The 24,319-nt window shown below is 42.2% G+C and overlaps 1 protein-coding gene across 2 annotated transcripts; it reads left to right on the forward strand.

Annotated features, from left to right (window-relative positions):
* The first annotated feature begins 114 nt into the window (after nt 1-114).
* LIPI (lipase I) lies at nt 115-19,399 on the forward strand. Of its 2 annotated transcripts, XM_081199654.1 has the most exons (11): nt 156-552; nt 1,846-2,277; nt 4,184-4,560; nt 7,019-7,127; nt 8,179-8,280; nt 9,413-9,502; nt 12,294-12,461; nt 13,189-13,284; nt 14,722-14,833; nt 15,472-15,645; nt 18,703-19,399. In XM_081199654.1, exons 2-11 carry the CDS (start codon nt 2,190-2,192, stop codon nt 18,776-18,778), a joined length of 1,392 nt encoding a protein of 463 aa, XP_081055780.1. In that variant the 5' UTR covers nt 156-552; nt 1,846-2,189; the 3' UTR covers nt 18,779-19,399. The 2 variants fall into 2 exon arrangements, with proteins under 2 accessions (XP_081055781.1, XP_081055780.1); XM_081199655.1 differs by lacking the exon at nt 12,294-12,461 and having other exon boundaries at nt 115-552.
* Nucleotides 19,400-24,319: the final 4,920 nt, after the last annotated feature.

A 24,319-nucleotide genomic window follows, 5' to 3' on the forward strand; every position in this document is an offset into this window, starting at 1 on the left:
TCGCAACTCCTTGTCATTTCTGTAAGAAAAGCGTGTCTTATGTGCATTAATGTTGTGACACTACAAACTGGCACTACACAACTCGAATTAATCCCAAGGGTTATTTTTAACTCTGTGCTTTTATTTTATTTTTGCAAACACTCTTAACTTTTTACGGTTTTATTTCAGCGCACCGAGGTGCCCCTCCCTCCGACGTTGTGAACTGCAACTCCCATCCTCCTTGGATTGGCCGTGCTCGCTCGGAATGATGGGAGTTGTAGTCCAAAACATCTGGAGGGCGTCATAGTACTGCCCGGGATGCTCTCCCGTCACCATGCTTGGTTTCTCTAAACGCCTCGTTCTTCTTTTCCCCGCCCTCCTAACTCGTCACCTATCGGCAGTCTAATTTCTCTTACCTTCTGTTACCCTTCCTTATGGGGAAAAGATCCCGAGAAAGTGAGGGAGGCTGCAGAACAATCCTGCTCCTCTTACAGCTGGGCTGTCCCACCAGCTGTCCTGCGGTCACAATCCTTATGATCCGCTATATGTTATTGCTTGGTGTATAATGTGTTGGTACGTGCGTTTAATGTTCATTATTAAACATATTTCAGTAATAGAGACGTGGGTGGTGGGTTTGAAATAACTGGAGGCTTCCTAACCTTTGTCTGCCATCTTGTGGCACATCTTGATATTGCACTAGCATTTCAGTGAGATGGAGTTCCCGGATTAATTAAGTACAGTATCAGCAAAGCTGTTTTTAGCTGCGTGTAAATAATTTAAGATAAAATATATTCGCATTTAAATAGGTTTAGCACAAATTGCTTTTAGAAAATTAACTGATTTTTTTCAGAAGAAATAAAACGCATTGTCACAATGACTTTCAGCTAAAAATGACCTCCTTGTCATCTTTTTAATTTTGATCTTTATAAAGTTCTAGATGACTCCCCCCCCCAACCATCCCAGGAACTGCAGTTTGTTAAGGGTTCTAAAAGCTATTAGGAGACCTCTATTCCCCCCACAGAGCTACAATTCTCATAGTGCTTTAACAATCCCAGGGAACTGTAGGAATTGTAGCTGGGGGGGTGTGTCCTCCTAACAACTCTCAACATCCTTAACAAACTATAGTTCCCAGGGATCTTTAGGGGAAGCCATGGCTGTTTAAGTGGCATGATGATGCTTTCAATGTATGGCACAGCGAGGACTTGGTCACAAATTTGGCAAATATATGCTGTGCAAACTGATTTGAACCTCTTGGACAGGAAACCTGCATCCTCAAAAGACTGGACTTCTTCCAGTGAGGAATATGGTGGGGAAATGTACTGGAAAGCATGGGAGAACTGTTGCTTAACACAGACCGCTGAGACCACATAACACCCGAGCACAATTCAAAGTGTTGGTGCTGACCTTTAAAGCCCTAAACAGCCTCGGTCCAGTATACCTGAAGGAGTATTTCCATCCCCATCGTTCTACCTGGACACTGAGGTTCAGGGCTGAGGGCCTTCTGGCGGTTCCCTCACTGCGAAGCTGAGTTACAGGGAACCAGGCAGAGGGCCTTCTCGGTAGTGGCGCCCGCCCTGTGGAACGCCCTCCCACCAGATGTCAAAGAGAAAAATAACTACCAGACTTTCAGAAGAAATCTGAAGGCAGCCCTGCTTAGGGAAGCTTTTAATGTTTGATGCATTACGGTATTTTAATATTTTGTTGAAAGCTGCCCAGAGTGTCTGGGGAAGCCCAGCCAGGTGGGCGGGGTATAAATTATTATTATTATTATTATTATTATTATTATTATTAGTCTAATCTCCCCACAAACAAATCAGGGTAAATACACATTAAATCGCCAGTGTTGTCTAATCTCTCTGCAAACAGGTTAGGCTGAACACTCTTTAAGCAAGTAACCTGGAAGTAATCCCTTCTACATCCCACCGAACCTGCAATGTTGGCTCTTGCATTCTACATCAAGTATCTGCTATCAAGATACAGAGTCCTGTAAAACAAGGTTCCAAGAAGTCCAAGAGAGTTTAAAGGGAACAGAAACTGCCTACATAAATTAGTTGGAAAGGAGGAGTCACCAGATTGCAAAAGCATAAAGGCTGGGTTTCACTCTGCCAGGTACTTCCTTCTACACACCACACCCATTTTATCAGTGACTCTTAATTGAATACTGAAGCAAACGGCAGCATGTTAAAAGGAGAAAGCAACACCATCCTGAAATGTGGTGGTTACACGCTGCTTTTCAAAGATCACCAGTGTTGGGATTATGTGTCTTCACCTGTTTCGTGGCTTGGTGTGTGAGAGCAGGTAAGATAACCAATTACAAGTTCCTCATGTATTTTTGCTATAAGGAAACAAAGCATACATTTCAGACTTTCAGACGGTATTGTGTGAGTCATGATTCTCAGTGCCTGTCAGATTAACTTGACTCCTTCTCAAACAGTACAAAGGTTATTCCTTCGTTGTAAAACAAATAAAGGTGCCTTTGACCTCTGGACAAAAAATGCAGCTAGATTGACCTTGTGTGGCGAAAGAGAGCAGGGAAAAAATAATAATCCCTTGCTGCTGAGATGTAATAGTGTAGCTCTACCGCTGAATATAGTGTATAGTATAGAGGACTGGCTCAGTGATAGAGTATGTGTGTTGCATGCAAATGCTTCCAGAATCAATCCCTGGCACCTACAGTTAAAAGGCTAGAAAGCTGCGGTCAGAAAAGACACCACTGGTTGAATGAACCAGTGGTCTGACTCAGTATAAAGCAGATTCATACAATTTAAACATCTCAGACCTTGATTCTTCAGAGCATGCTTATTCAAAAATAAGTTCCATGGGACTTACTCTCAACAAACTATTCTCTCATATGAACCTGCCCAGGCCCTGAGATCTTGAGGGGAAGCCCTTCTCTCGGTCCTGCCACTCTCACAGGCATGCTTGATGGGGACTGGAGAGGGCCTTCTCAGTGGTTGCTCCCTGATTTGGAACTCCCTTTCCAGAGAAGTTAGACTGGCTGCCTCCTTGTTGTCCTTCCACTGGCAGGTGAAGACCTTTTTATTCAAACAGGCCCTTAGGAACTGACTGTTTTGAAGGAAAGAATTAGTGCTGTGATGTTTTTATCATTGTTGCTTTTGAATTTTTAATACATTTTAAAATATTGTTTTATTTTGATTAGCATTTAATTGCTTTTTAATGATTATCTTAATATATTTTTAGCTTTTTCTAACTGTGTTTTTTATCTGCCTTGAGTCTGGTAAAAGGCTGGAAACAAACAAACCTAGAACAGGAGCCTCAGCATGCCATTTAAAAAAAGTTATTTACTTCTCACATTCAGACAGATCATAAATTATATCTGTACAAAGATATGGGTGTCTCAGACACACAAAATGTCAGAAGATCAATGTGAGGTTTTGCATTGATGTTGACTGACACTGTGGAACAGTTTATGTTTGCTGTGTTACATTTAACATATTCAAGTTGTATGTGTCCAATGCATTTCTGTATTGTAGTGGTTACATTGTAGGTATTTTCAGCCTGCAGGCATTATCTCTGACACAACAGGAACATTTTATGACAGAAAGGTATTAAAAGCAACCATTCTAACCGTAAAAATGCACACATTATATTAAAAGGACTAACACAGGTTAGGGACGGTGGAACTTTCATTCTTTGTGATAGAGCTTGTTTGAATGACAGTAATTTGAATGCATTTTTAGGTACAAAAGATGAAGAAGATGTAAGCTTGTCATAATGGTAAAACTCATTGAAACATTTGCAAAATATGGCCTGTTTAATCAGATGCTGTGTTGTATTAAACAGAGCAGACTTGGACCAGCCAGCCCAGGTTCAAATCCTTTCTCATGTGAGCTATGATGTTTGCTGGGTGACCTTGGGTAAATTCCTGATTCTGATGCAGCAATAAACCACTAGCACATTTGCAAAGCTAAGCAGGGTCCAGTATGGTTTCAAATTGGATGGGAGACCACATGTTGAGATGTCTGTATTGCAGGGGGTTGGACTACATGACCCTCAAGGCCTCTTCCAATTCTACAATTCTATGAGGCCAAGCTCCTTTACAGGTTTGTTGGAAAGCTAAAACAGGATAGTAATGAAGTAAACTTCCTTGTATACTTTGTAGGTTGGTGAGGTAAATTGTGGTTTTAAAAAGAATTGTCGTAACTGATGAAGTGTTTTATTTCTCACTTATTTTATCTTTCAGATACAGAACAAGAATGCCCCAAATTTACTGATCTTAACATAGGCAATGCCGTGATTGGTACAGATGTAAAAGTGCAACTGCTTTTGCACACAAGGAGAAACCAAAACTGTGCAGAGATTCTCAGTGAAAACAATCTAACGGCTTCTACACATCTAAATCTGACCAAGCAAACTATTATTATTATTCATGGTTACAGACTTACAGGTTCCCCACCAGTATGGATTGATGAAATTAAAGAGCTTCTGCTTAAAAAGGAAGACAGCAATGTCATAATGGTAGATTGGAATCGGGGTGCCACGACTGTGTATTATCCTAGTGCTGTTAAAAATGCCAAGACAGTAGTAGGAATTTTGAACAATCTTATTGACCAAATGCTGGTAAGGAAGCCAGGACACAACAGCCTTCTTACCTCTGTCTAATCCAGTATACTGTCTTATAAGGGTGACAGGACCTTGGTTAGTTCTTGGTAAATGTACCTCGTATAAGGGTGTAATGAGATGTATGACCTTTCACTGTTTGCTTTGCTGTTCACATTATGCTTTTGCGTATATGTGCAGAAAAATGTGTGAACTCACATGCAGACTAACACTGCAATAATTGCACGGTTGTAAATGTGCCACAGACCCATGGCGCAGTGGCGTAGCGTGGGTTCTCAGCACCCGGGGCAAGGCAAGTAATTTGCGCCCCCTAACCCGTGGATTTTAGCACTCGAGTCTCTTCCGCCCCCCCCAGATGTTGCGCCAGGTGCGGCAGGCCCCCCCTGCACCCCCACGCTACGCCACTGCTCCCACCACAAGTCTTCAGGACAGCCATCCGAAGGCTGGCGCGGGGAGAAGGTCTCTCCGCCCCACCGCCAGGCTTCGGAGCAGCCTTCCGAAGGCTGGCGGCGGGAGGAGGTCTCTCCACCCCACCGCCAGGCTTCGGAGGAGGTCCGAGGACAGTGGGGAAGACGCGCTGCGCTTCCCCGCTGTCCCGGAGATTTCCCTATGGGCTTTCGTCTTGCGAAGGAAGCCCATAGGGAAATTCGTTTTGCGAAGCGCCTCCAAAACGGAAAACCCTTTCGTCTAGCGGGTTTTCCGTCTTGCGAGGCATTCGTCTTGCGAGGCACCACTGTACCTGAGCTCTATAGTTAGAGACTCACCATTTCCCCAGTTGGCTTGGCCCCCAATTTCTCTTACTATAGAATTTGGGGCTGGTGGTGGAGGAAATCATTATTCTTCCCCCTTGCTACCCCTCCCCCCAAAGCATAAGAGAGGGACTCCGAAGAGGGTGAAGCGGGACTTCACCCCAGGGTATCTCGGAAGCCCTGGAGGCAGCGACGCTTCCACCCCCTGGAAACAGCAGGAAGGGAGAGCGAGAGCGCTCTTGTGCCCCGGTCCTGCTTTGAGTGCTTCTCATTGACGCGTCTGCTTGGCCACCCACTCTACATGGGCCCTTGTGGCCTTGATCCAGTAGCCGGGTCCTTCTTTGGAAAGAGCGAGCGCCTCCTAAGCACGTGCAGAGCGCCTCCCTCCGCCCCGCCATGCGGAGCTCAGCCTGCACGTGGGCAGGCCCTTTGCGTCACGTGTGCTTGGCGCGCTGCTCTCTCCAGCTTCCTCCCGGCTGGGCCAGCGGCTCCACCTCTTTTCCTTTGCCTCTTTGAGCCGCTTAATTCCCAGCAAGCAATTAGCAGGCTCGCTCCACCTCCTCCTCCTCCCGGCTTTGCTGCTGCTGCTGCGCGGCTCTTTTCCTCCACCAACGGCGCGCTGCGCCTTGGAGAGGTTCCCGCTTCCTCGAGGGGGGCCGGCCAAACGCGCCCCCCCAAATGTTGCGCCCGGTGCGGCCGGCACCCCTGGCACCCCCCACGCTACGCCACTGCCATGGCGAATCATACTTGCCCAGGATTTGTAAACACAGTAAAAAAAAATAGGTCTGCGCATGATCTGCATAGCTCTCACACTTTTTTATAACGTGAAATTTCTTGCCCTCTAGGAAAAATGAAAATGTGTGAAGTAGCCCTTAGAGCTGAGGCACATCAGCCACAGCAAACTAGCAGCGGCTGCTTTCATGTTTGATGATGCATTGGCTCCAAACTCCTCCTGAAGCATGCTGCTGAACTTGCTGCCGTGTGCAATACTGAACTGTCTTGTACTCTCCCACATTTTGATGGGTTTACAATGGCAAGAAATAATCAAACCTGGACAGTCTGTAGCTCATTGGAAGACCTTGACATACAAAGGGCCTCAGGTTCAATCTTTAGCATGTCCAGCTAGGGCAAGGAAAGACTTCTGCCCCAAATCCCAGAAATCCACTGCTTGTTAAGGGAAATTGTAAACAGTACGGAGCTAGTTCCCCAGGAAAAGGGATTGATTGTTAAATCACTCTGAAAATTGTTGCTCTGTTTCCTAACAACTCTCAGCTTCCTTAACAAGCTACAGTTCCCATAATGAATTGGCGGAAGCCATGGCTGTTTAAAGTGGTATCAAAGTGCTTTAAATATATGATGTGAATGTGGTCATAGTCTCCTTGTTTCCCTTGCTTTACTGCACTGAAGAAAGTGGTTGCTCATGCTACATAGAAATAACCAGAAATATAGTCAATGTGGGTATGTATTGCCTAGTAATAAATATATGGCATTTTTGGTACCGTTAAAGAGGCAACAAAGGCATTAATTTTCTGCTACAAAGAACTTCATTTTGAAGTTGCTAAGAAATTGTTTCATGTCTCATCTCCTCTTGAAAAGCCTTTGGACTTCCAAAGCTGGAACATGGCTATTTAAGAAAGAAGAATAAAAGCTAGTTTGCCCTCTGTGGTTCACATTCCTATAACCTTCTATCCATACATATTTACTGACAGGCAAATGGAGCGTCTCTTGACTCTGTATATATGATTGGAGTAAGCCTTGGGGCTCATATAGCTGGATTTGTTGGGAAGGCATACAATGGCAAAATTCGCAGAATTACAGGTAAGTGTTAAAAACTGGACATTCTGGTGTTTTATTCTCTATTCTCATTCTTGTTTCCCTATGCTGAATGATTCAGTTTGTCATAGAAAGCAAACAAAGTCAAGCTGGCTTAGTCACCCAACATAAGGTACAGTGCCTGAGGTGGGTTTAAGTGAGTTGGCCATAGTCATGCACATAGTTGAAATTTGACCACCTTCTAAAAGATACAGTTTAAACCAGGGGCAGCCAACATGGTGCCCTTCATATGTTTTGCAGTGCAATTCCCACCAGGTCCAGCCAGCATAGCCAATGGTCAGGGATGTTGTGGACATATAATCTACAACATCTGGCTCTTGTGGTGTTCTGCATTATTTTCTAAACTTATAATGTATGTTTGTGTTTATAAATGTTTTGTGAAAGCTGCTTGGAGATCTTTGGCTAACAAGCAACTAAACAGTCAGATTATTATTTTTATTAATGTACCAAGTTGGCAACTTCTGACTTAAACAATGAAAAGGCAGCTTCTGGTGATGCCCTTCCTCAGTTTTCAAAGTAGAACCAGTGGAGGTCAGCTGTTGTTTAAAGAAATCACAGTCAACACTGACCTTCAGCAAACACACCATGAATGCAAAGATGTTCAGGGATATGAAACAAGAGTTTACCACTTTAATCCCAAATACTTGGGTCAGAATTTACAAAGCATTAAGTATTCTTTAGTTACCTTGAATTCAACTGTTGTGACTCTTCAGTGAAAGTGATTGCTGCAATCAGTGGGCTTACATTCTCTCTGATAATCCTGACCTGCATCCTTCTTTCCTTTGGGAGGAGAACGGGCAAATTGGAGAGAAAGCTCATTTGTTTAAATAGCGGGTGTGTTTTATATTACTGTTAAATTACTTTTGTGCTGATGAAGCTTAACAGTTGGGAGGAACCTTGTTGACTATATACTTGTGTGTTTTATCCTGCTGTGGTTTGCTTCCACTCAAATACTATTTACAGATTCGTATGTACGTACGTGTGTGTGTGTACAATTTTTATTATAATAAGCTAAATTTTTCATTTTTCATACCAGGTCTTGACCCAGCAGGGCCATCATTTACAGGAAAGCTGCCCAGTGAAAGATTGGATCACACTGATGCTCAATTTGTTGATGTTATTCATACTGATATTGATGGTAATTATACCATTTTGGATTTCCATTATCCTAATGGAGAATGATTCCCCGCCCCTCTAATCTGGTTTTCTGGGAGAAAAATAACTATTTAAAGTGTTCTGAAAGGCTTATACATAACCAAAAAACAAAAACAGTTTTTTTTATTCTTTTGAAGCAATACTACTGGCTGGTCTTGAATACACACTAGTTCAAACTCAATTCATTCAGGCAGAACTACTTGCACTGTTCATTTGTTCCTGGCCAGTGCAATTAACCAATTTCTGTAAGTATCCCCAGTGGGTTTTGGTGAAAAAAAACAACCGCTTTGAACTCATAGGAAGTCGTGCCTCTTCTTAAATAAAGGGAAAAAATGTAATGTTTATCTTGCTAGATTGTTCAGATAAAAACTCACAAGAATGGCTGATAGTTGCAAGCGTGTCTCTGCATAGGATTACAGTCTAAAAAATTGTATGAAACACAGCATTTTAAAAGCCTGGGAAATAAAAAGGGCTTCACCTGGTGCTGAAAAGGAATCAGACTCACTGCCAAGTTTGGCTCCGTGAGGAGAGCCTTTCGTGCTTTATGTTTGGTTCCCTGAACAATCTTAGAATTTATCAGGGCTGGCCCAATAATGGCATCTGGCAGGTCATTATGTTTGCCCGAGGAAAGGGCCTTCTGCTATTCCAGGGAAAACATGACCAGCCTTGGGCAATTTATAACCCACCTACTCACCCCATGCAAGATACCTGTAGGATGTTCTAGCTGAAGCATCGGTCACATAGTTGTCACACACTTGTCACTTAGTTATGTGTCACTGGAGCCTGGGGAGTGTCTTGGTTCCAGTTTTTCTGAGCCTGCAGGAACATCCCTCCTCGCCCTCAACTTCTGTGCATCCATTCGTTACATTTCCATAATATAATCTCATTGGTTGTTGTTATCTTTGTATATATGAATAATAGTTCTTTTATTTGTCATTTTGAACATTCTGACAAATGCATGAGAAATGCATTGGTTGTTGTTATCTTTGTAAATATGAATAATAGTTCTTTTATTTGTCATTTTGAACATTCTGACAAATGCATGAGAAAAGTGTTATCATTTATTGTGAAATGACATCTGTATTTTTCTTCATTATGTGTTTTATTTTTCTTAGCTTTGGGCTACAGGGAGCCTTTGGGAAACATCGATTTCTACCCAAATGGAGGAACAGATCAACCTGGATGCCCAAAAACAATATTCAGTGGTAAATACAGATAAATTAATTCTAATAGATAAAAACATCAGGAAGAGTTATGCTCTGGAGTCAACTGGGTTTTCACAAATCAACTCGCAAATATATTAGCATCATTAAATAAATATTTCCTGGCAGGATGTTGGAATGGTCCTCCTGACTGATATTCTTTACATGCACCCTTTATGGTGTCATTCTCCCTTTTGAAGCAAAAAGACTGCACCAATTTTAATATATAGGTTTCACCTTGAGGTGGGACTGCTGCTTCTAATTAAGGTTTTCTCCTATGGAAGGAAAATAAACTTTACAGTCTTTTCTATGCATTGTATTTTATGTACTGTGCAATACTAGAAAATGAAATTGGTTGGGTTTTGAAGCTGAGTTAAAGCGTGTGATTTCTGTGGTGCAATGGGCCAGTGTGTCTGGCTGTTAACCAGAAAGTTGGTGGTTTGAGCCCACCCAGGGATGGCTCTGGGCAGGATTCCTGCATTGCTAGGGTTTGACCTAGATGGCCCTTGGGGTCCCTTCCAACTCTACAATTCTGTGATTCTATGAATAATTTTGCTTAAATTTATTTCAAAGCTTTCATGGGTTATCCTGTTGTAAATAAATTTGTAGCATAACTGCCTCTTCAAGTTAACTATTGTTGCAAGGGTTACTGAGATAATGGATGTGAAGTGCTTTGAACACTCAGGGTTGTTGTTGTGTGTGTGGAATGCTTGGGTGAAGAGCATTCCACTCACACAATGACAGTTCCCCTTCCTTTGCTCCCATTTCAGCATACCTCCCCCCCCCCCAATTTGTTACAGAGAATCTCCCCAAGCCTCTGGAGCAGATTATGAGAGTTCACAGGGGGGTGCAGAGGAGTGGAGGATGAAGTTCCATTGCACAAGCAGATGCCTTTCTCTTGCAGAAGGATCTGATACAACCTCAGAAATGTCACATTACCATATGAACACCATATGTTTACAATATTGTGCATTGCTAAAATTATATTCCAGAATGCCAGTGTGGCTGAAGTAGGCTCAGTCACAATGAGTCTAGTTACAAGAGAGCAGCAGTCAGTTCTAACTGAAGAAATACCTGCATTGCACTTATTCAGGGAATCAGAAGTTTCCTTAACATCTGCCAGGGCTTCAGCAAAGACATGATAAGAAAGTCTGCACAAGCAGTACAGATGGAATAGAGAGTGGGATGTCATGTTCACAACATTATTGCATGTTCTTTTACAAGTGCAGATATCTGCTATGAAAACTGTCCATAACTGAAGGGGAGAAAGAATAGAGATGGATGGCACCAAACTAGGAATCTCCAGAGAAAGAGTCTTCTAGTGATGGCAGTCCCAAGAAGGAGCCATGGGCCCATATGAAGCCATGGGCACCATAGCTCACATCACCCCTGAACCACCAAAAGGCACCTCTGCCACCAGACTCCAATGACTGGTCCACACATACCTCAGAGGAGAACCTTGAGGAGATGTCCTTACAGCCTGAAGCCACAGGACCTAGATGTCCTGGATCCCCAGCCTACCAGGCAGCAATTCCCTCTAGCATATGCAGTATGCCAAATCCAAAGTTCAGCTGTCAGGAAACATGGTCCGGAGGGCAATCCACATAAGCAAAGTCCATCAGTCCAAAAACACAATCCAGAGTCAAACCCAAAGCAGTCCTGAAGAAGTCCTGCAGCACCCAAAGCAAGCTCCATCAACATAGACAGCAGAGCAGACACAGTCAGCTTTGCTTCCCTTTTATTCCTTGCATGTTAGTTGCAGCATCTGGGCTTGTCAGGACATGTGACCCTCACCTGTTCTGAGGCTACTCCAGCTGAGGAATCACACACCTCCTCCCAGAGCTAATGAGCCGCACCTGGGCTGTGGGCCCTGGCCTGCCTCGGCCTCCAAAGGCATACCTCCCACTTCTCCCTGTGCCCCAAAACCTGCCTTGTTTGTGAAGACAGCGGCTTCTCTGGCTCTGATGAGCTAGTTGAGTCTCTAGTTACTGGATATGCAGCCCAAGGAATCCTCCACTTTCTTCAGGACACTGCTGAGGCAACTTGTATGTTTTGCCTCAGCAGCAAGGTCACTATTTGTGGTCTTGAAATCCCAAACCTTGGTCTCTCTCCAAGGTGCTGATCCTTGCCTTTCTGTATGGAACCCTGGGACCACTGGCCTCCTCCTTGCATCAGCTATCACATATTCTCAGTGGTGGTTATCCCTATGGATCAGAATATAGACTAGGGATGAGACTTGCTATAGAAAACACAGAGCTTCTTTTGAGTTGGCTATTGTGTCCCATGATGGGAATCTGCGAAAGAACTGATTGTAGGAAAACATAAAATGATACAAAAGTCAAACTTGCCACTTTGAAACATAATACTGTTTAGCACATGTGCCACCACTATTTGACAGGCAGCCTTTTTTTTTTTTTTGTAAGATTCACATTAATTTGGCAAGCTTTTATATATGCTTAGATGACAACCTAGGCTTACACTGATAATCAGTGCTTCCCCCCCCTAACAAAATGTTTAGGGGTACTCTCATTTTGACTCAAGAAAATCACCATTTTATACTTCAGATCGGGGGAAATAAATACAGTAAATGGACAAAAGTACAAAGATTCACAAAATGTTTAGGGGTATGTGTACCCCTGTGTACCCCCAGAAAAAAAATCACGGCTGATAATCTATAAAAGGAAAATATTGGTTGGACTTAAAATGTTGTTGCTTAATAATATTAGTATTGCTTTTATAAAACTAACATTGTATTGCTTCATTGTTTCTTTTGTAACACTTTCTCTACTTTAAGGCACTCAGTATTTAAAATGTGATCATCAGAGATCTGTTTTCTTGTACATGGCATCCTTGAAACAGAATTGTAATGTAACTGGATACCCTTGTGACTCGTACGTAAATTATAGGAATGGAAAATGTGTGCACTGTGAAGCTTTTCAGCCACTCCCATGTCCAGTTTTGGGTAAGAGCTATTAATTATCCTGCAAGTGGAAACAGCATGCTGTGGATAATTTCCTGGTTGTGCAATAATGAAGATACTAGCTGTGCACAGATAATTAAACATTAGCTTAATAGACCAGTTATATGCATGTATTTCATACACCTGCACAGCACCCCTTTGCTTCTGCTTTGCTTCTGGTGCAAACCAAGGAATCAAACCAGGAAGTAACTGTACTTCCTGTTACACATGAACCAGGAATTACTGTTGATGTCTTCCAAATAGGTTCTAAGCTACCTTCTGAATCTGACTTGTTTTGGGGATGTTCTTGTCCTTATGGTTTGCACAAGACAAAAGAAAAGCAGTTAAGCCAACTAATCCAACTGAACCGAGGGCAGTTGTGGCTACTCTCTGAGTATCTCTTCTTCACCACACCATCGTCTGTATGGGGCCACAAGCTTAGTCAATCAGTAAAGTAAGATGACTAATAGTGACATAAGACAGAAAGGAATGCACATATATAATATATTATAGCTGGAGTGACAAAGGAGCCAAAGTGTAATCCATTTTCCTGTGCATAAACCCACTGACTGTAATAGAACTCAGCATGCATTACTTGAGTCTAAGTTCTTATGAGCTGATGTTAGTTTTGATTTCCCAGAACGTTATATAACAAAAACCAATCTTCATGATTTTTATCTTTCCTTTGTTTGTTAATTTTCTGCTGAACACATTCCAATTTAAATTTCAGGTTATTATGCTGATAAGTGGAAGGACCGTTTAATTGAAAAGAACCCTCCTGTGACAAGAGCTTACTTTGATACTTCAGACAAAGACCCATTCTGCAGTAAGTGATTAACCATTCTCTCTACCCTTTCTCCAGTTTTCGTTATCTAATAACATTATGAACAAACCGCTTTTTGCTGTACAGATAGCATGGCACACTCTTGATTAAACTTCGTTCTCTGTTGCTGTATTGTTTATGCTCAGAAGATCTATGTGTAGGAAGGGGGAAACGCTGAAAACAGGAAATTATCTGGGCACCTGGTAAAAGATGACAAATGAGCTGGAAATGAGATTCAGCTGGATTTGCATTGGATAATCAGGGGGGGGGGATATTAATTTAAGAATTACAAAGAAAGAGAAGCAAGTTGGCTAGGTGCTTGCTCCAATGCATTGCACCATGATTTGTATGTCAATGTGATTTTCAGATGCTCACATTTCTGTGGGTTTGAAAATTTGATGTGTGTCAGCCAATCCTTGCATGCTACGTGGACTCTGAAATGCGGATTAGGGGGATTACAGTATCATCACCACAGTTTTACTTGTATATATGACCAGTGCTATTTTTCTAGAATAAGAGGTGCCAAAGCTCACCACGAACTTCTCCCTTGTTCTCTCAGAATGGCAAAGGCACCCATTTGCAATAAACTATAATGCATCGTAAGCATAAAACACCACCACATCATGAGCTGAATACAAGCATTTTAAACCATCTAACTTAGTATTAGGGACGCGGGTGGCACTGTGGTCTAAACCACTGAGCCTAGGGCTTGCCGATCAGAAGGTCGGTGGTTCGAATCCCCGTGACAGGTGAGCTCCCGTTGCTCGGTCCCTGCTCCTGCCAACCTAGCAGTTCGAAAGCACACCAGTGGAAGTAGATAAATAGGTACCGCTCCGGCGGGAAGGTAAACGGCGTTTCCGTGCGCTGCTCTGGTTCGCCAGAAGTGGCTTAGTCATGCTGGCCACATGACCCGGAAGCTGTACACCAGCTCCTTTGGCCAATAAAGCGAGATGAGCGCCGCAACCCCAGAGTCGGCCACGACTGGACCTAATGGTCAGGGGTCCTTTTACCTTTATGCTATGTTTGCAGTGTATGTTTCCTTTACAAATACAGTGGTACCTCGGGTTACATACGCTTCAGGTTACATACATTTCAGGTTACAGACTCCACTAACCCAGAAATAGTACCTTGGATTAAAAACTTTGCTTCAGGATGAGAACAGAAATTGTGTTGCAGTGGCGTGGTGACAGCAGGAGGCCCCATTAGCTAAAGTGGTGCTTCAGGTTAAGAACAGTTTCAGGTTAAGAACGGACCTCCGGAACGAATTAAGTACTTAACCCGAGTTACTACTGTATGCAAAGAGATCACAAGTCTCAAGAGTGCTCTCAAACTGAAATCCCTGGCCATAGCACCACTTGGGGAACGGCAGCTGAGGTTATTTTTTGCTGAGCACAATATTTTATTGCATTAATTTACCTTTCTTTCCTCCTCTCCCTTCAGTGTATCATTACTCTGTGGATATTATTACCTGGAACAGAAATAGTAGGAGAGGTTTCATAAACATCAAAATAACAGATGATGCTGGAAATACAACAGAATCCAAAATTAATAGGTGGGTCTTATTTTAGTCGATCTTTTCTTTATAGAAGTCACTTCAGCCATAAGTATACCTAAGTCCCATTGAGATAAGTGATACTTATCTCAGTAAATTGCATTTGGAATGAAGTGGCAGTTTGAAGATAAATATACAGAAACACTGCAAAATACAAATAGTTGTGTCTGTTTTGTCTTTTAATCAGTGTGATGCAATGGCAAAGCTGCTGGCCTAAAGAAAAATAAGCATGTCTCATCAGTGTTGATGAGTTTGCAACCTGGCTTTGTTCCAATAAATATGGCCGGTTCAAAGCTAGGAAATAATACCAGGCATATAAGGAACACCAAGAACATAACTGGTGTTTTTCTCTTATTATGTGTGGGTGAGAAAGCATGCGTAGTTGAGAATGAATATACAGGATGCTTGACATTTCCCCCATCTGCTGATGCTCCTCTATTTTAAATGTCTTTCTTCACCACCAGTCAGGCCAGGCTCAGAAGACTGGCTATTTTTGCTGCCTGCCTGGGATTGCAAGAACAAGCAAGGATTATCAACTGGCAGACATGGGTGGCAGGCTGTGTTTGGTTTGCAGAGCCACAAGTTGTAAAGATGTAGAATAGGTGTTGAACTAATAATGTGTCCTGATATCTCCTTAGCGGTGCAGCTGCATTTCACCAATATAGACAAGCCCATTTGCTTGCTGGATTTGACGTGGATTTCGACAATGTATCCAAAATAGCCTTGACATTTTCTACAAGGAATGCAATAGGCCCTAAATACAAGCTTAGGGTCCTCCAAATGAGATTAAAATCTCTTTCAGATCCCCAAAGGTAAGCATATAGTTTTTCTTGCAACCTAACAAAACCTGCATTGATTGCCTTATTTGGAAGCCTCTGTGTGGACATCTTTTTATGTATAGTCCTTAATATGACTATTAATAATGCCAACCTTATAAGCAGAGGACCGTAGCAGTTTGTATGAGATCTAACTTTGATTTCAGCTGCAGAATTCTTCCTTTTATAATGCTCTTTAGCACATAGTTCTTACGAGGATCAAGAGATGACTGAATGATGGAGAAATTATATACAAATGGGCCAGGGAACAAGTTATTGGGAGCATGTTGCACAATGGCAATAGGAGAACATGACTTTAACCTGATTGGACCTAGAGCAGAAATTTCAAAAAAGATAGCTGAGCAGCCCATCAAGGTCTTCTGCTCAATAACAGCATGGACCATGGGGTGCTGTAGAACAATGGCAGGGAACCTGCAGTCATCCAGATGTTATTGGACTCCAAATCCCATGAGCCCCAGCCAGGATGGCCTATGGTCAGGGATGATGGGAGTTGTAGTCCAGCAGCACCCTGAGAGCCACAGGTTCTTAAGCCCTGCAGTAGAGGGTGGTTAGGTAGTATGAGAATAGTATTGAAATGAATAGCCCCCATCCCACCAGAGTAGTGAGGGACTCTAGAGGTTCCAGCACTCACCTGGGGTTCCGCTTCCTTGGAATGAAGGTTAATGGATATCTGGTTTTATTTGCACATATATTTGAGTGGAACACAGGATGAAAGGACTCATTCAGCACAGCAAGGAAGTCAAGTCCTTCTCGCCAGTTTCCAGCCAAACTTGCACACTAACTCTGCTATTGTTCTCCTACTTACAATATGATGTCGCTGTAACCAAGTGGGGGGCTGGGGAAAGATGCCTACTCCCTCCTGAAAAACATCACCTCTCAGTTGTCTTCATAGCAACATGGCCTGCTCTTTGAGATTCTAGTCAGGGTGCTTAGCTGGCCCTAGCTGGGGTCATTAGCTTACAAAGAGTCTGGTTTGACCAGTTCAGCAGGTCCCCAGTCTACTGCGACCCCCATCTCACAAATACTGCATAACAGGCTTGTTTGGGACCTACCGGCAACATCTAAACCAACCACAAATCCTTTTACAGTATGGTGGGATAAATAATACAAAAAGGGAAGATTGTACATATTTGTTAATGCTGTCTTGGGCCACGGTTTTGTTCTAATCCTCACAGCCAGGCTCAGGTCATGGTAGGGGGAGCTGTGACTGCTCAGAAAATAATTTCCTTAGCCAATTACCTTTGAATTCTGCACAGCATTTTGTATACTCCACTAGACTTTCTTTAGTCCTAACTATTACTTGCTTCAAACATGAATTCATTGGCCACAATCCAGCAGAGAATTAGACATACCTAAATTCCATTCATTTCAGTGACACTTAAGTGTGCATTGGATTGTGACCACTAAGGTTTTAGTTCTGTATATGCTTCATCTGGACAGCAGGTGAACTTATTTATATACTTATTTAACTTATTTAAGCATATATTATGTGCTTTGTATTGTGTGTGTGTTTTGTTGTTGTTGCTCATATACAATTATGCAAGTCTGGCTGGAATGACAATTGAATTATTACATTGCACAAAGTTCCTTATTACACAATCATAAGCTGTAATTGCATAATTGCGTCTTGCAGTTGGGTAAAATATGTGAAATTGATGTGAACACACACATATGGCTTCTGTAGTTATTCATCATTACTGTAATTGCATAAACACTCAGAGATATGTTAAAAACAACAGTACTTAACCAAGCTCTAAATGTTAATTAAATTAGAACAAAAATAGATAAGGAATTGCACAGGCATGAAAGAATAATGCTCCAAAAATTATATTAATTTGTGATCTGCCAACAGTATCAAGTACTGTACAAAGCGGAAAGGCACTGGAGGAAGAGCTAACACAACCTACCTCCCTCACCACAACGTACCTGGAAAAATAGCCTTGAGGAAAGGGCCGTCAGGTCACATGACTCCTTTTTGTGTGTGCTTTGTGGAAGAGGCGTTTCCCCAAGAACACTTTGCTATTCAAATATTGGTGGGAAATGTTTGAGCTGACTATCAACACCTCAAAAAATAGTAGTGTGGATCAGCTCTCCAATTGTACAGTGCAGGTGCAGCATTATGAAAACATTGATATATAAAATGACTCCTCCCTGTACATCCTTGCCATCTTGATTTGGCCCATTTGTAGTGTATTTAGGAGAACGTTCCCAGGTGATCTGAAAAATCATGGTAGAACCCGGGGGGGGGGGGTTGGATACATGGAATTACACTGTCATTGTGCATGCTGGCTGACCTTCCAGTGACCACTCAGAAGCTCAGTTTGAACACATGGGGGGGGATCATTTGAGACTTTGAACCAACAGGTATCCCTGAGAACTGACACCTTTAATTAGAAGAATAAAAGAAGGCTCAGATAAAGATTTTCGAAGCCCAGATGTCTTCTAAGTAGTTTGCAGGACTAAGAGCCTCCTAATACCACATACATTATATGTAAAAGTGCTTTAAATAGGCAAGTGAGCAAGCACTATATAATCTTCTAGCAGGTCTCTGTGTGGCTTAGTATGGAAAGGGGAAGCAGAAGGGGAATAGATAGGAGCTGCATCCTATTAGAGGATTTGAAGGTGGCAATTTTGCAAATAGGGAACCTGTGGTGCAAAAGGTGGACAACTGCTAGGAAAGCAGTCTGAGGGAAGGTTGCAATTAAGAAAGAGGTTGAACTCTGTAGTGCAGTTCAAAATGGAGTACAGTGGTACCATGTGCGAGACTGAACAAAGAGGAAGATCTGAAGATGGCAAACAAAAAACTTTTTCAGAGGTCAAACACAGTGCCTAGCTGTTATGTGTCATCCCCAAATATATGGAATAGGGAGTTTTCTTGCCTTTCTGAGGCTGGAATGAAGACATCTTCCAATTTGGTTATGGTATGTAGTTATATGGGTGAAGAGCAGTGCATTTTTCAAAAGCATCTTCAAAACAAAATAGATTAGGTAGTCTTTCTATTGATAATATATTACCTCACTTTTCTCTCTACAGGATTCAGCTATGTAGGTATGATTTTGTTCTGCTGGAAAATATTGAAATGACCTTCAGACCTATTCCATGCCATTGATATTGAAGTGTGAAACAATAGCATCTTTCAAACCCGCATGCGTGCATAAAGCACAGACAGCACCGAGAAGTGGCATAGAGCTAAACCTGCTCCCTTCAAGAAGGTTGAACTTTCAAAGATTATGGCTCAGATTAAGGATCAGTGAACTGCTACAAGAAAATCAAATAATTTTGATGCATAAAGATGTGTATGCTACCAGCAATCAATTTCTAATTAACAAGAGGAAAATCGATACTGTGAATCATATTCTGTGTAGACTTAGACTACTGTCTTGCACACAATGCTGCTGATGTCCCATTGAAATTATAATTTCATCCCTATGTGCTAAGCAAAGCACATGAAAACATTGGGTTGTATCCAGCTAAGTTCTGCCCAGAGTGGATCCACTGAAATTAATGCACCTTTCCATGAATTTCAGGGGGTCTTTTCTGAGTATGGCTAACATTGAATGGATTCCCCCTTTTCCCCACAATAAATTTCATGTCAGTAGAGGATGAGACTTTTAATCTCAGGGTTGTGGGTTCACGTCTTACGTTGAGCAAAAGATTCCTGCATTGCAAGGGGTTGGACTATATGCCCCTCGTGGTCACTTCCAGCTCTACAATTCTATGATTCTGTGACTGTTAGACTGTTAGAGAGCCAGTGTGGTGTAGTGGTTAAGAGCGGTAGATTCGTAATCTGGGGAACTGGGTTCGCGTCTCCGCTCCTCCACATGCAGCTTGGGCTAGTCACACTTCTCTGAAGTCTCTCAGCCCCCCACTCACCTCACAGAGTGTTTGTTGTGGGGGAGGAAGGGAAAGGAGAATGTTAGCCGCTTTGAGACTCCTTTGGGTAGTGATAAAGCGGGATATCAAATCCAAACAAATGTTAGACAAATGTAACTGCTTTTAAGGACAAATGTGGTAGTGCCAGAAATCAGGAAGATAAGATCGCTGAGATCATTCTTTGGGTCTGTGCATTATTGGAAAAGGCCTTGTTGGTGGAGAGGACCACATTGTAGCCCACAGCCTCACAAAAGCCAGCTAAACTGAGACTATAAAATGGATCAAGTTGCTACTTTGGGATATTAGAAATGATGAAAACTAGACAAAGAAGCAAAAGTTTAGCCCCTTTCAGGTGTTTGAAACCCATAGATAGGGAATGCATAAAGTGCTGTGTGGAATGCATGAGCTAATCCTCTCCCCTAGGTGCCAGCTCTGGCTGTTCACCCAGCTGGAGGAGATGTCCACTGTTCAAGGATAGGAAACCTTTTCCAACCTGAGGGTCACAGGCAAGAGGAGGGTGCAGCACAAGGCCAGTAAAAAGTGTGGTCTGGGAAGAGGGAATGTGTCCTGCAGGGAGTCCTAATGGCCAGGGAGAGAGAGGCCTGAAGTTCCCGTCCCCTAGACCAGCCTGTATGTTCCAGTTAGTCCACCATGTATGCAGTTCCTAAACAGGCATCTAACAGGGACTCATATATTCTTCAGCATGTGAACATTATGATTTTAATGTACATTTAATAAAGATTTGTTTATTTCAAGCAGTGTGCAAGTTGCTACTTAAAATGTGATACATTTAATGGAGCACACATGAAGTAAATTTTTCCAGGAATGTGGAATTTGGGGAGTTGTAGTTTGTTTAAGGTGTTGAAAGTTGTTAAGAGACTCATGTCTGTTAATCACACCCCCCCCCCCCGAGCTGCCATTCCCAGAGTGGTTTAATAATGAATTCCTCTTCACAGGGAACTCTGGAAATCGTAGCTCTGTAAGGGGAATAGGGGCATCCCAAACAACTCTCAGCATCCTAAACAAATCACAGTTTGGGGAAAGCCATGACTGTTTAAAGTGGTAGAAAAATGCTTTAAAGATATGGTATTGATATGACCATTAAACACATGGTGTTCATGTGACCAGAGCCTCTGTAATGGTTGGTGGGTGTGATCAGGAGGAGGGCAATGATACGAGCAACAAATTTGAATGTTGGGCTGTGTCTTACATATGCTCACTTTAGTCTTGTGGCATCTTAATGCTACTTAGCTATGATAATGTGGGAAGTGTGCTTATATATTAGCGTGTTGCTGTGGCAACAGGCTTCCTATGGGCAACCTTTTGTTGCTGTTGCAATATTGTATGCAGCCCTCATCTACAGAATATGGTGTGGGTTTTGAACGATGAAGATTTGACTTTCTTATCTCTTCAGAGGCAGGTAGAATCACAATGCATAGCCCAGGAGCAGAGCCAAATGGAAGTGTGGCCAGTACTCAGAATTTGTCCCATCTTTGCTGAAATTCCAGACCACAAAGCTTAGGAGCAAAAACCTCAACCCTATCTGTAGCACAACTGGAATTTGGCAGCAGCCCTAATTTTTAATTGATTTTTTTCAAAAAATGAAGTTTAGTTCCATTTTAGCCATAATGGAAGGTGTTTGCTCATCTGAAGACAGTATATCCCAGTAGTAAATGTAGAATCTGTAGCTAGTTTGTTGCAGCAATAACGAAGAGACCTCATTAGCACTTATTTGCAGAAAAGTACTTAAACCTGTTCTGCTTCCATATGCTAAAGGGCTTGGGAAGATTGTGGCAGTGATTTATATTTAACATTTTACAAGGGAAGTGGAAAGGGACATATATGACAATATTATTGCAAGTAAATTTATTATGCCAAAATCCCCCCCTCACCCGCAATTTTTAATAAAGAGTCAAAATATAGTCTTAGACAAATCTATGTTTTGTTACAGCGAAAAGAGAACAAAAAGTTTCACAAGAGTTATGAATGAAGCTCATTCTTTGGTTGATGAGTTCTAACTGGCTTTGAAAGGGAATTAAGCGTAACATGAAATATATTAGGATAATTATGCTCCCACACTCTTCATTTCAAGGAGTGGTGCATAGTAAACTGTCTGGCATGATTGTATCACGCCAGGTCATAGCTCATTTTGCGGCACACAGCACATGAACCAGAATTTATTTCCCAAAGAGTCAAAACATGTGCCAGCATTGAGTCCAGAAAGGAAGGTGAGACAGCCATGTGGGAAATTAGGATTCACACTGTCTGTGTTCATAAAAAGGCTTTAGGGGATAAAAAAACCCCACACACCCTATGCCTAACATCAACAGTTAGTATGATCAGGCACCTTAATAGGTGGATCACTATCAACTAGACTCTGGCTGCTGCTTTATTTTCACCACTCCCACTAATAGAGATCTACCTTCTGGATTCAATCCTCAGTATATATAGGGGATGTGAGCCAGGGAGCAGGTAGCTGGTGCCTTTCAGGACTGTCACTGTCCTTTTAACCCTTTAGAAATATTCCTGTGTAAGCGTCACAGTCACAGAGCTCAAACATTGGAAATTCTGCTCAAACATGACTTTCATTATGAGCATTCTCTAAGACAAAGGCAAACTCAGCCCTCCAGATGTTTTGGGACTACAACTCCCATCATCCCTAGCTAACATGATCAGTGGTCATGGATGATGGGAATTGTAATCTCAATACACCTGGAGGGCCGAGTTTGCCTATGCCTGCTCTAAAGCAATACTTGTAAACTTTAATGGGTTCTTTAAAAAACAACACACTTGATGTCTGAGTGGTTTGATCTATTCTGTCTTTGGTTACAAGAAGTTGGAGCAATGGCCTCCTCACTTATTTGAGACATGATTGCACCTTTTAAATATACTTTAAAAATAGAATTTGATATTTAAGGAGATGGATAACTGGGGGGTGATCACTGCCTCTGTGCTATATTCATGAGCTCCCAGACACTTCTGGATTGCCACCGTTGGAAACAGAAGGAATAATGATCAAAATGAACATGAAAGGAGGGAGGGGACATAATAAAGGTCCACAAAATTATGCAGGGTGTGGCAAAATTCAATAGAAGATCTTCTTCATCTCTCATAATACTAGTACCAGTATCTAATGAAGCTGAATGATGGAAGATTCAGCAAAAGCAAGAGGGAGTTCTACATTCACTGTTGAAGGAAAGATACTTCAGTTGCTGAAAAGCACAAGTGGAGACAGTGCTGTCACCCTCACATTCTACCTGTGGGTTTCCCATTCACATCTAGTTGACCACTGTGAGAACAAGATTATATCAAGTGACATCCAACTGCATCTGTCTGGAAGGGAAATAGACTTCCACTCACACAAAAGGACTTCTTTCCCTCAGAGGTGTAGCAAGGTCAGGTAGTACCCGGTGCAGAATATTTTGTCACACACAGACATCAACGGCTCGGGGTAGGCTTGGGAGTCGTGGGTGGGTGGCATGCCAAATGTCACCCCCCTCAGTGATGACACCAGGGGCAGTCCGCCCCCTGCCCCTCTTCCTATGCCTCTCCTTTCCCTGAAACCCTGTTGACCTCCACTTCAGCAGGACTCCTCCTCTTCTTAGGAAGTATTTCTCCACACAGTGAAGGGATTCACTACCACAAGATGTGGCAATGGCCACCAGATTAAATGGCTTTGAGAGGGGACAGATCCGTGGAGGATAAGGCTATCAAAGCTACTTTTCATAATGGTCATATTATACCTCTGAATAGCAGGTGCTATTGTGTGTAGGATTTGAAGGGTGTTTAGATGGCCAGTGAGAGCAGAATGCTGGGCTAGAGAGGCCTGTGGTCTGATCCAAAGCGGCTTATATGGCATTGGTCTTTTAACCCAGGGAAGGATATTCTTAGGAACAAAACATACATGTGTTTTATTCTGTGCATTTAGTACCAAACGCCTCAGAGAACAGTTAAAAGAAGACAATAAGAAAGTTCTCACAAAGCACAGGGGAGGGAAGGTCCCTGCCCCCAAATATGCCCATTTATTTTAAAATGTTTTATTCCATACAAAATCATATGGATAATAAAACATGGACCCCAAAGTACAAATTATACAATGAAAGAGAATGATTCCTTTTTAACAAATTAAAGCTCTTCTGTCAGAAGAGGGCAGCCTTTTCACATATATTGTAAACAAAACAAAATAGAAAACATCCCCTTAAATTATTCCCTTCATTCAGATTCAATATGCCACAAACAATTGTGGAAAGGAGATGATTAGAAACATTAAACCCAATCTACCTGATTGTTAACAGATTGCATTCTTGTTAATTCTTTCTGTTCTCAGCAGAAGACATGATTATAACTATTCAGCAAGGTGAGTGCGTCTTTTTGCTTTGTTCATGTCATAACAGACTTCTTCCCCCCTAAAGCTAAACTTAAGAGACAAAGCCATTTTCAAGAATCAGAAGTATAAATAAATAAAAGCTGACATGTCGTGAAGGAATGATCTTATTTCAGCGAAGGCTTGGTGTTGCAAAGCAGATGAGCCTAGTCACACAGCCAAAAGTAGGAGATCAGAGAAGCCTCACCACCATACATTACAGGAATATGTACATAAGGGTGAGTGTGTGTGAAAGAGAGACAATTTATTTATTTAATGTAATTTTTATTATCTTATTTATTACATTTATATGCCATCTTTATAAGTTCAAAATAGTTTGCATGGCCCCTCCCATTCTAGCTTCACAAGAGCTCTCTGAGGTAGATTCAGGTAGGTCTGACACAGTAGAAATAT

This window comes from Podarcis bocagei, assembly GCF_964188305.1.
Source record: "Podarcis bocagei genome assembly, chromosome: 6".
Taxonomy (NCBI): domain Eukaryota; kingdom Metazoa; phylum Chordata; class Lepidosauria; order Squamata; family Lacertidae; genus Podarcis; species Podarcis bocagei.

Bases quoted from the DNA above. Each gene is read 5' to 3' on its own strand.
- LIPI (XM_081199654.1), top strand. From the start codon at position 2,190: ATGTGGTGGTTACACGCTGCTTTTCAAAGATCACCAGTGTTGGGATTA. The intron at 2,278-4,183 runs GTAAGATAACCA...TTTATCTTTCAG, and splicing joins GGCTTGGTGTGTGAGAGCAG to ATACAGAACAAGAATGCCCC. The intron at 9,503-12,293 runs GTAAATACAGAT...CTCTACTTTAAG, and splicing joins CCCAAAAACAATATTCAGTG to GCACTCAGTATTTAAAATGT.